This window comes from Hyperolius riggenbachi, chromosome 4 (assembly GCF_040937935.1).
Source record: "Hyperolius riggenbachi isolate aHypRig1 chromosome 4, aHypRig1.pri, whole genome shotgun sequence".
Taxonomy (NCBI): domain Eukaryota; kingdom Metazoa; phylum Chordata; class Amphibia; order Anura; family Hyperoliidae; genus Hyperolius; species Hyperolius riggenbachi.
In genome coordinates this window covers 19,612,663-19,623,500 of record NC_090649.1, presented here as the reverse complement: position 1 = coordinate 19,623,500, position 10,838 = coordinate 19,612,663, and the positions used below count along the sequence as shown (strand labels likewise).

The 10,838-nt window shown below is 53.1% G+C and overlaps 1 protein-coding gene and 1 non-coding gene across 2 annotated transcripts; both read right to left on the bottom strand.

Moving 5' to 3' along the window:
* Positions 1-537: 537 nt before the first annotated feature.
* Positions 538-734, bottom strand: LOC137505779 (U2 spliceosomal RNA). Its single transcript, XR_011020354.1, has one exon. It is a non-coding gene; the product is annotated as a U2 spliceosomal RNA (small nuclear RNA).
* A 7,786-nt stretch (positions 735-8,520) lies between these two features.
* Positions 8,521-9,570, bottom strand: LOC137504565 (uncharacterized). Its single transcript, XM_068233145.1, has one exon. It carries the CDS (start codon positions 9,568-9,570, stop codon positions 8,521-8,523), a length of 1,050 nt encoding a protein of 349 aa, XP_068089246.1.
* Between the last annotated feature and the right edge of the window lie 1,268 nt (positions 9,571-10,838).

The following is a 10,838-nucleotide window of genomic DNA, read 5'->3' as shown; positions in this document are numbered from 1 at the left end:
AGCAGCAGGCACAGGGGAATGCCTCTCAGTCTGCTGGAAGCTCTCCAGGGAGCAAGAGCTGCTGCTGAAGGGGACAAAGTGCAACCATGAAGAAAAGTTGTCAGGTCATGGAGTTAAGCTGCAGCAACTGTGCAGCGCAAGAGAGAACACGCGCAGCCAATACAAATAAAGTAGTTTTTTTTTTCTGTTCTGTTTCTTATAGCCAAGAGAATATGGACTCAATAAATGACACAGATGCACAAAGAAAGCAGACACAACTTGAAACAATGTATTTATTATCAGTGGGGAGAGGATTTCAACTCTATCCTGCACCCAGCAGTAGCAGCACAGACAGAGAGAGCACAGCAGGGCGAAGGGGGGGGGGGGGGGACACAAAACAGCACTTGCTGCCTGGTAAATTCAGCCACAGTTTACACTTTGCAGAGGGTCACTTGATTTCTCCACTTGACTTCACTTCACTTTCTCCACTTGACTTCACTTCACTTTTAGTCAGCTGGGTATTTGAGTTTTGTTCTGATTTTTGACACCAGTAACAGAGAGTAGTGCACCGGTCCTGGAGGTACTGCAATACTAGGTCGATGCGCGGAGTGGACAGAGCAAGCTCTTCTTCCATCTCCCTATTCCAAAAATCCATTTAATATATGGTCCCCAGATAGGGGACGTATCAGATATTAAACTAAGAACAGAATTTTTTTTTTTTTTTGCTTTCCTGACCCCTGCTGTAAGAAAGCAGGGGCCCTGAACTCTGGGCTTAAGGCCGCATGCCCGGGAAAAATGGCGATGCATTGTACACCGCCACAAATCCGGGCATGCAGCACCCTCTGGGTCCTTTGCAAAGGGAAGGACCCCTTAGGCTTCTCCCCCCTCTGAGCGAGAGCTCAGAGGGTTGGAGAGCCCCTCTCCCCTTGCCAGAGGCTTGGGGGGGCTTGGGCCCTCTCCTGCCCAAAGGCACGAGAGGACCCCCTGCCCCAGTTGTTGCCAACTGGGTTCATGTAACTAAGTCTTCCGGGAGGGAGATGCCCAAAGTGCAGCCCAAGGTAAGAACCTCTGGCCTCACAATGTGCGTGTCCCTGCCGGCTTTTAACTGTGGGTCTTTGGCTCTGGCCCCGAGGAGAACCTCTGGGCCCAAGTCTAAAAGAGCTCCACTTCAATCTCTCTGTGGATTTGTCTGACGTGCGGTGCACAGCCAATGCCATGATCCGCACATCCTCCAAAGTACCACAGTTTAAACCATACTTACCATCCAACAAAGCGACAGGGTGGGGGGGGGGGGTGAGGGAGGAGGGTAGGGGAAGACAAACCTGCGGCTTTATTGAAGGACAACAAACAGTTAGGGAGGGGAGGAGGGAGTACTAGACAAACCTGAGCTGATCAGTCGTCGTCATCTTCTGACTCCTCCAGGGAATCCATGGTGTTGTAGTCCCGAAGCAGGCTGTGGAAAAGTCTGCGGCAGTCCTCCATGGACATCCTTTCCCTCCGGTGTATCATTCTTTCCCTGGCACACCACACAGCGTCCTTAAAGCAACACATAAGGCGCCAAGTGTCCAGGATTCTCTCTTCTGATTGGTTGCCGTGGAAGAAACCATACATCACCGCACAGTGGGTAATCGCTCTCCTCGGCATCAGTCCTGAAAGTTCCAACCTCAGTTCGTCCAGCAGCTCCTGTGTGTACTGGCAGTCCCAGAAAAGGTGCCAAGATGTTTCCTTGCCGCGGTTGCACAAGGGGCAGTGGCTGTGTTTGCACAGGTTCCTGGCATGCATGAAGGACCTCAGGGGCAGCCCCCCTTGGATGGCCATCCAGGACAGGTCTTTATGCTTGTTGGTAAGCTTCCTGGATGCCACATTCTTCCATACATACCTGGCGGAGCTGTCTGGCAGGCCTGGGGCGGACTCAACATCATCTCTGTCTCTGATGATCTTGTGGATCACCTTCGGCTTCCACAGGTCCGGGTTAACTCTCTCAAGCTGCAGCTCCTTGATGAACTTGAAAGCTTCCAAGTAGAACCAAGGGGTGTCCCAGTTGTAGGGGATGGAGCTGTCCCATTTGTCCCACCCTAAGGATCTCCAGAGGGGAAGAAGGAAGAAACGGGACATGGAGTTTCCTGCCGAGCCCTGTGCGTAGTCTGTAATCGTTCTGCGGGTGCAGTTGCATGCGAAGAAGACCTGGAGCATGGTGGAGATGTCGGGCACGCCCTTACCTCCCTTGCCGGGCTCCTTGTACATGACTGCCCGCTTGACTCTGTCCATCTTGGATCCCCAGATGAAGTAGAAAACTGCCCTTGTGATGGTCTTGCACGTGTCCGCCCTTGGTGGCCATGCTTGGGCTAGGTACTGCAGTACCGGAAGGATTCCGTTCCGCAGGACCAGGGTTTTCCCTTCGATGGTAAGCTTCCTGAGGCTCCAGAGTCCAAACTTCTGCCTCATCTTTGCGAGTCTCTCTTCCCATGACTTCTGGGCAGCGCCTTCTGCTCCGAACCAGACTCCAAGGATCTTGATGAAATCCGGCTTGATGCTAAAGGGGACAGGTGCAGATGTAGACAGATGCCACTCTCCGAAGAGGAGGGCCTCCGACTTACCGCAGTTGACCATTGCTCCCAAAGCCCGGCCAAAGTCCTCACTCATCTGGACTAGCGATGCGATGGACTGCTGATCTGCGCAGAACACCGTCACATCATCCATGTAGAGTGAGCACTTGACCACCCGTCTCTCTGGTCCTGGTGCGGTAATCCCTCTGATCTCTGGGTTCCGTCTGATGCATTTGTCGAAGAGCTCTATACAACAAACAAAAAGAGGGGACAGAGAGCAGCCTTGTCTGACCCCGGAGAGAACCGGAAATGGGTCAGTCTTCCAGCCGTTCACCAGCACCGTACTCTCGATACCTGTGTAAAGAAGGTTAACATAGGAACAGAACATTTCTCCCAAACCAAACCTGTTGAGCACCTTACAGAACTCATGGGATACCCGGTCGAACGCCTTCTCCTGGTCAATACTCACCAGGGCCGCACGGACGTTGCGGTCTTTGATGTAATGGATCGTGTCTCTGACAGAAGCCAGACTGTCCGCGATCCTGCGGCCGGGGATTCCGCAAGTCTGGTCCGGGTTGATGATCTGACCGATGACCCTCTTTAGCCGGTTGGCCAGCACCTTGGTCAGGATCTTGTAGTCCACATTAAGGAGGGAGATGGGCCTCCAATTTTTGAGGTCACACCTCTCTCCCTTCTGCTTATACAGGATCGTGACCATTCCTTCCCTGAGAGAAAGGGGTAACTTACCTTCCGCCGCCGTCTCTTCATATAGCTCCAACAGCCTACCAGGTCCCACATTGCCACATAGAACTCTGCGGGGAGGCCGTCGCTGCCTGGGGTCTTACCTGAGCTGAAAGATCTGGCTGCGGAGTGAAGCTCCTCCAATGTCAGGGGTGCGTTGACTGAAGACTTACCTTCCTCGTCTACCGTTCTAGTGATTCCCGACAGGAATATCTCGGTAGCCTCGCTTTCCGTGGTTTTCGGGGAGTAGAGGCTGGAGTAGTAGTCGGTGACCACTTTCATCACAGCCTCCTTCCCCTTCTTCAAAGCCCCGGACTCGTCTCTCAGCTCGACCAGGGGTGTGTGGCCTGAGTGAAGTTTCCTGAAAAATGAGTTACATTTCTCACCTTTCTCCAGATTCTCCACCTTGGAACGGAAGACGATACGCCTGGATTCCTCCTCGAAATGTCTTTTCAGGCATTTCTTGGTTTCCTCCAGCTCCTGCCTAACATCCCAACCACAATGGAAGAGGTCCTGCAGAGACTGCAGCTCTCGCTGCCGCCTTCTGAGTTCCCTCCTACGCTCACCTTCCTGTTGTCGGCCCTTCTCCTGGAAGAAAAAGCGGAACCTCACCTTGGTGAACTCCCACCATTGTCCCACGTTGTCAAAACTGTCCCTTTCATCCCGCCAGGAGACATAGGCCTCTCTCAGCTCCCCCATAATCTGCTCATTTCCCAGCAGTTTACAGTTCAGCTTCCAGGAGCCTGGGCCGGGGGGGAACCCGTCACCCAGGGCTGCCTGTAAGTTCACCGCTCTGTGGTCAGAGAAGAAACAGGGGACCATTGAGTGGTTGCTATGCCTCACTGCCTGGGAGGTGAAGATGAAGTCAATCCTTGAGCGCACTGAGCCATCTGGACGGGACCATGAATAATTCACAGCCCCCGGACCGATGCTGCCCACCGCGTCTCTCAGAGAGGCCTCCGTCACCATCTCCCTAAGCAGCCGGGATGTAATGTCCAGCTTGGCTGCTGAGCCAGAGCTGCGGCCCTCCTCTTCCACCGGGCAATTGAAGTCGCCGGCCAACACTACCGACCTGGAGGTGGCAAGATGAGGCCTCAGGGTCTGGAAAAGTTCCAGCCGCTCGTTCTTCCCAGGGGAGGCGTACACGTTGATGAGCCTAATCGGCTCTCCTGCCCATGAGCCGTCTATGACCAGAAGTCGGCCACAGACGAGCTCCTGCACAGTGTCAACCGTGAACTGCCTTCCCCTAATCAGAACGGCGACCCCCGAGGATCTGCAGTCGCCACCCCCTGACCAGAATGAAGGGCCGTGAGTCCACTCGGAGGAGAGGTGCCTGTATGTGCCAGCAGGGGGCAATGCACATTCCTGAAGGAAGAATATATTACCTTGCAGCCCAGACAGGAAGCTCAGGGTCGTCTGTCTCCTCAACTTGTCCTTAATACTTCTCACATTGATAGAAAAAATTTTAATTCCTGCCATCATGTAAAACATTTGGGAAAAAGAGAGATCCCGTTAGGTAGGCGGGACGGGGTCCCTTAGTTACCTGTCCAGACGGGTGGATCCCTCTCCGATGCCGAGCCATTGGTAGGCGAGTAATCCAAGATCTCCTCGATGATACCTTCGGCTGTAGCATTCCTGTAGTCGTCGATGTACTGGTTGAGCTCCTCGAGCACATCCTCTTCATCGACTACAATGGCCTCTTCGGTTTCCCCATCTATCTCCAGTTCAATGGCCTTTTTCTTGGCCATATCTTCAGAGGGTGATGAGTCTTCCGCCTGTTTCCTTTTCCCCTTGGTGATGACCTCTGCGGGAGAGACAAGGGGAGAAGCCTCCTGGAGGGGAGGTGGAGGGTTAGGGGAGGGGGGTTGGGGGCAGGGGGGTTTGGGTGACCACAGGGATTGGGGTAGGGGTCTGGGCTGGGAGGGGTAGAATGGGCAGGGTTGGGGAGGGAGGGGTAGGGTGTGGAGGTGTGGGAAGGGTCGGGGGTGGCGGTATCTTACCCTCCTGTGCCTTCCCTTTTCCTTTATCCTTATTCTCTTTCGGGGCTGCCTTTTGGGGTGGTGGTTTTGCGGCTGGCTGTGACGGTTTCACAGCGCCCATGGCAACCCTTCTGGCGTAGCTCTTGGCACGTTGCGGGCAGGCTGTGTACAGGTGGCCTGGTAGTCCACAGAGGTTGCAGCACCGCACTTGGGGGCAGTCCTTCGCCTCATGGCCAGTCACCTGGCAGGTCCTGCAGGCGTGCTCCTTGCAGTTTCTTGCGATGTGGCCCAGCTTTCCAAACTTCAGACAGGGCTGGGGGATGTCCTCATAACGGATGATGCCCGGTGAGTTCCCCAAGTTGAAATGTGGGCTCAGGTGCTGAAAGCCGACCTGGCTTGCTGAAATCCCTCCGCAGCCTGTAGATGACGCTCCACTTACCCGACCAGAATCCGTTGGCATCGAGGATCTGGGTGGGACTCTTCACCACCTGGCAGAAGCGTCTCAGGTAGGTGGCGATGTCCACTGCTGGTATGTGGGGGTTCCTCATCGCAACCATGATTCGTCTCTCCTCTCTCTGGATTGGGGAGTTTCCGTCGAACTTCTTGAAGGGCGAGTCTGGGCCTGCTGTGGAGAAGGCCTCCCAATACCTCCTACAGACCTGCATCGAGATGAAGGTGATGTAAAAGATCCCCTCCATGAAATTCTGGATTGACAGGGTCTCCGCCTTGGAGAACCCTTGGTCGAGGACCATCTTCTTGCCGAACACTTCAGGGGTCATGTCCGGCACTCGGCCATCCACCTTCCTCAGCTTCAGCGCCACCGTTGTCCTCATCCAGGGCTCCAGTGCAGGCGCCCCTAAGGGGTTCTGCCTGGGCCTGGCCTGAGGCCACGGGGTTGCCTCCGCCGGGGTGGTGGAGGTCGAGGCGACCACTTCCTCCTGAGGTCCGGCCGACGATCCTGTTACGGGAGCCTCCTTGGTTTCTCCCTTCTTCTGTGGCATCCTCTTCTTTGCCATCTTTACTTCTCGTCTTCGTGGGCGAGTCTCCGGAGGTCTGCCGATGTTGAGGTCGTAGAGGTCTCGTCGGGACTGCTGCTCCCCAACTTGCTCGAAGCCTTGAAAGATCCTCTGCTAGGAGTTCGCAGGGGTTCAGCTTGGTCTCGGCGTCCTCAGTCCGACGTCTTCCTCGGCGATCTCGGAGTCTTCCGCCCTTTCCACCTGGGAAGTGCCCTTAAAAGGACATTTAGCTTTTTCACCAGGGGAACTGTGGGCCCAAGCTGCAGCACTGATAAGAACAGATTTTTACGTTTTTAATTTCAAACTAGATGACAAGAGAAGAAAAGACAAGCCCAAGGCAAACGCCTCAAACTAGTCAAAAAAATCTGCCCATTAAACAAAAAAAGTTACAAAAAAGCTTTTTTTAAAAATTTTTTCAAAAAACCTCAAAATCCAACCTAAATTTCAAATTTTCATTTTCTGGCAAAACCATTCTCAAGGGGAATTCGTTCCTACCAAAAACACAGCTAAATGCAATGTAAATTTATTCGAATGCAAATATGAATCCTTCTGAGAAAACAATTTTGCCCTTTCCAACATCCACTGAGGAAAATGATAACACATGTCCTTAAACTCTCTAAATCTGATATACACCTATTCTCAAACTGATGCCTTGCATCAGTATATCTATCACAGGACACGTTCTTTGTCCACCTCTCAGCAGCTTGACTGAATTGAAACATTTCATAGAAATTTGGATCCTCCACATCCTGTGCTCTCCTAAAATAACCAGTAGGTTTATTTGGTCTTCTCAAAAAAAATTCAGAACACATAAACTCTTTGTGATCCATCCCACAATTTCCACAGATAAGCACACTCTGCATCACTCTACCAGCCACACCCACCACAGCTCTTCTCAAAGGAATCCCAGGACTGGCAGGACTTTCCTCCGCAGACTCCACCTCCTTCTCACTGCCAGACATTTGCAAACATGCCTATGGATTAGGGGACAGCAATCCATCAGAATCAGACTCCTCAGTCAATTTCGTTTTTTTTGCCCCATCAGACACTCCACTTGTACCCTCACCAGACCTCCTCATCCTCTGCGCAGGCGTAATCCCACTGCTTCCAACAGTCTGCCACTCACCACCTTCAGCCTCACTCTCAGACTTATCCATTCTTGTTCCCAAACCAGTGGGCTCACTGTCCATCTCCTCCTGCGACTCCACCCCTCCAGGCACATCACTCTCCTTCCCACCTGACGTCACATCACCACCACTCAACTCCTCCTCCTTGCCAGTCACCTCCGGACTCTGTCAGCCACCTTCCTCTCCACACTAGGCACCTCTGCACTCGCCGCCTCCCTCTTACCAGCACTCGTGCCTCTCTCAACTGCCTCCTCCATATTTGCATCATTTGCCGGCCTCCCACCACTCGCATCACTCACTTCAGCTTGGCCACGCCCCCCGCCGACTGCGGACAAAGTACCGCTCGGCTCCACTGAGGGCTCTCCACGCTGCTCACAAGTCACAGCGTCACTCTCGCCACTCCCACCAGCATGGCCACGCCCCTTGCCGACTGCGGAAAAAGTACCGCTCGGCCCCACAGAGGACGCACCACACTTCTCACCAGGCACAGACACACTCTCACAAACACTGGTCCACATGACAGCCCAGGGGCCCTAGGTCTCTCTCACTCACTGGGGCCCCCAAACCACCATGCAACACCTAGAGGGAAGTGCGGGCAAACCCTGGACCTCTCACCTCCAGGGAACTCACCCCACCACCTCTAAACTGAATGCCAACTGCAACAAACACAATTGCTAACTTCCAGTCAGAGCAATATCCTGCCTCTATCTGGCCAGCAGACGCTAGTCAGCCAATCAGGTGCACTGTCATACACCCTTTGCCTGCTGTACCATACCTAGCAGGAATTACATAGATTAGCATTCAGGTGGGAGGCTTCGGTTGGACGCAATCATGAATTGCGTCGTTTACAGGGACGCCCCGTGTAGGCACATCTCCCACACGGTCCCCTCCCTAACCACTCACCTGTCAACCGCATCCTAGAAGCTGCAAAAAATAAATTTAAAATCACAAACACTGGTCCACATGACAGCCCAGGGGCCCCAGGTCTCTCTCACTCACTGGGGCCCCCAAACCACCATGCGACACCTAGAGGGAAGTGCGGGCAAGCCCTGGACCTCTCACCTCCAGGGAACTCACCCCACCACCTCTAAATTGAATGCCAACTGCAACAAACACAATTGCTAACTTCCAGTCAGGGTAGGGTAGGGTGCGGAGGTGTGGGAAGGGTCGGGGGTGGCGGTATCTTACCCTCCTGTGCCTTCCCTTTTCCTTTATCCTTATTCTCTTTCGGGGCTGCCTTTTGGGGTGGTGGTTTTGCGGCTGGCTGTGACTGTTTCACAGCGCCCATGGCAACCCTTCTGGCGTAGCTCTTGGCACGTTGCGGGCAGGCTGTGTACAGGTGGCCTGGTAGTCCACAGAGGTTGCAGCACCGCACTTGGGGGCAGTCATTCGCCTCATGGCCAGTCACCTGGCAGGTCCTGCAGGCATGCTCTTTGCAGTTTCTTGCGATGTGGCCCAGCTTTACACACTTCATAGAGGTCTGGGGGATGTCCTCGTAGCGGATGATGCCCGGTGAGTTCCCCAGGTTGAAGTTTGGGCTCAGTAGCTGAAAGCCGCCTGGCTTGCTGGAGTCCTTCCGCAGCCTGCAGATGACACTCCACCTACCCGACCAGAATCCGTTGGAATTGAGGATCTGGGTGGGACCCTTCAGCACCTGGCAGAAGCGTCTCAGGTAGGTGGCGATGTCCGCTGCCGGTATGTGGGGGTTCCTCATCGCAACCATGATTCGTCTCTCCTCTCTCTGGATTGGGGAGTTTCCGTTGAACTTCTTGAAGGGCGAGTCTGGGCCTGCTGTGGAGAAGGCCTCCCAATACCTCCTACAGACCTGCATCGAGATGAAGGTGATGTAAAAGATCCCCTCCATGAAGTTCTGGATCGACAGGGTCTCCGCCTTGGAGAACCCCTGGTCGAGGACCATCTTCTTGCCGAACACTTCAGGGGTCATGTCCGGCACTCGGCCATCCACCTTCCTCAGCTTCAGCGCCACCGTTGTCCTCATCCAGGGCTCCAGTGCAGGCGCCCCTAAGAGGTTCTGCCTGGGCCTGGCCTGAGGCCACGGGGTTGCCTCCGCCGGGGTGGTGGAGGTCGAGGCGACCACTTCCTCCTTAGGTCCGGCCGACGATCCTGTTCCGGGAGCCTCCTTGGTTTCTCCCTTTTTCTGTGGCATCCTCTTCTTTGCCATCTTTACTTCTCGTCTTCGTGGGCGAGTCTCCGGAGGTCTGCCGATGTTGAGGTCGTAGAGGTCTCGTCGGGACTGCTGCTCCCCAACTTGCTCGAAGCCTTGAAAGATCCTCTGCTAGGAGTTCGCAGGGGTTCAGCTTGGTCTCGGCGTCCTCAGTCCGACGTCTTCCTCGGCGATCTCGGAGTCTTCCGCCCTTTCCACCTGGGAAGTGCCCTTAAAAGGACATTTGGCTTTTTCACCAGGGGAACTGTGGGCCCAAGCTGCAGCACTGATAAGAACAGATTTTTACGTTTTTAATTTCAAACTAGATGACAAGAGAAGAAAAGACAAGCCCAAGGCAAACGCCTCAAACTAGTCAAAAAAAATCTGCCCATTGAACAAAAAAAGTTACAAAAAAGCTTTTTTAAAAAAATTTTCAAAAAACCTCAAAATCCAACCTAAATTTCAAATTTTCATTTTCTGGCAAAACCATTCTCAAGGGGAATTCGTTCCTACCAAAAACACAGCTAAATGCAATGTAAAATTATTCGAATGCAAATATGAATCCTTCTGAGAAAACAATTTTGCCCTTTCCAACATCCACTGAGGAAAACGATAACACATGTCCTTAAACTCTCTAAATCTGATATACACCTATTCTCAAACTGATGCCTTGCATCAGTATATCTATCACAGGACACGTTCTTTGTCCACCTCTCAGCAGCTTGACTGAATTGAAACATTTCATAGAAATTTGGATCCTCCACATCCTGTGCTCTCCTAAAATAACCAGTAGGTTTATTTGGTCTTCTCAAAAAAAATTCAGAACACATAAACTCTTTGTGATCCATCCCACAATTTCCACAGATAAGCACACTCTGCATCACTCTACCAGCCACACCCACCACAGCTCTTCTCAAAGGAATCCCAGGACTGGCAGGACTTTCCTCCGCAGACTCCACCTCCTTCTCACTGCCAGACATTTGCAAACATGCCTATGGATTAGGGGACAGCAATCCATCAGAATCAGACTCCTCAGTCAATTTCGTTTTTTTTGCCCCATCAGACACTCCACTTGTACCCTCACCAGACCTCCTCTTCCTCTGCGCAGGCGTAATCCCACTGCTTCCAACAGTCTGCCACTCACCACCTTCAGCCTCACTCTCAGACTTATCCATTCTTGTTCCCATTCTTGTTCCCAAACTTGTTCCCAAACCAGTGGGCTCACTGTCAATCTCCTCCTGCGACTCCACCCCTCCAGGCACATCACTCTCCTTCCCACCTGACGT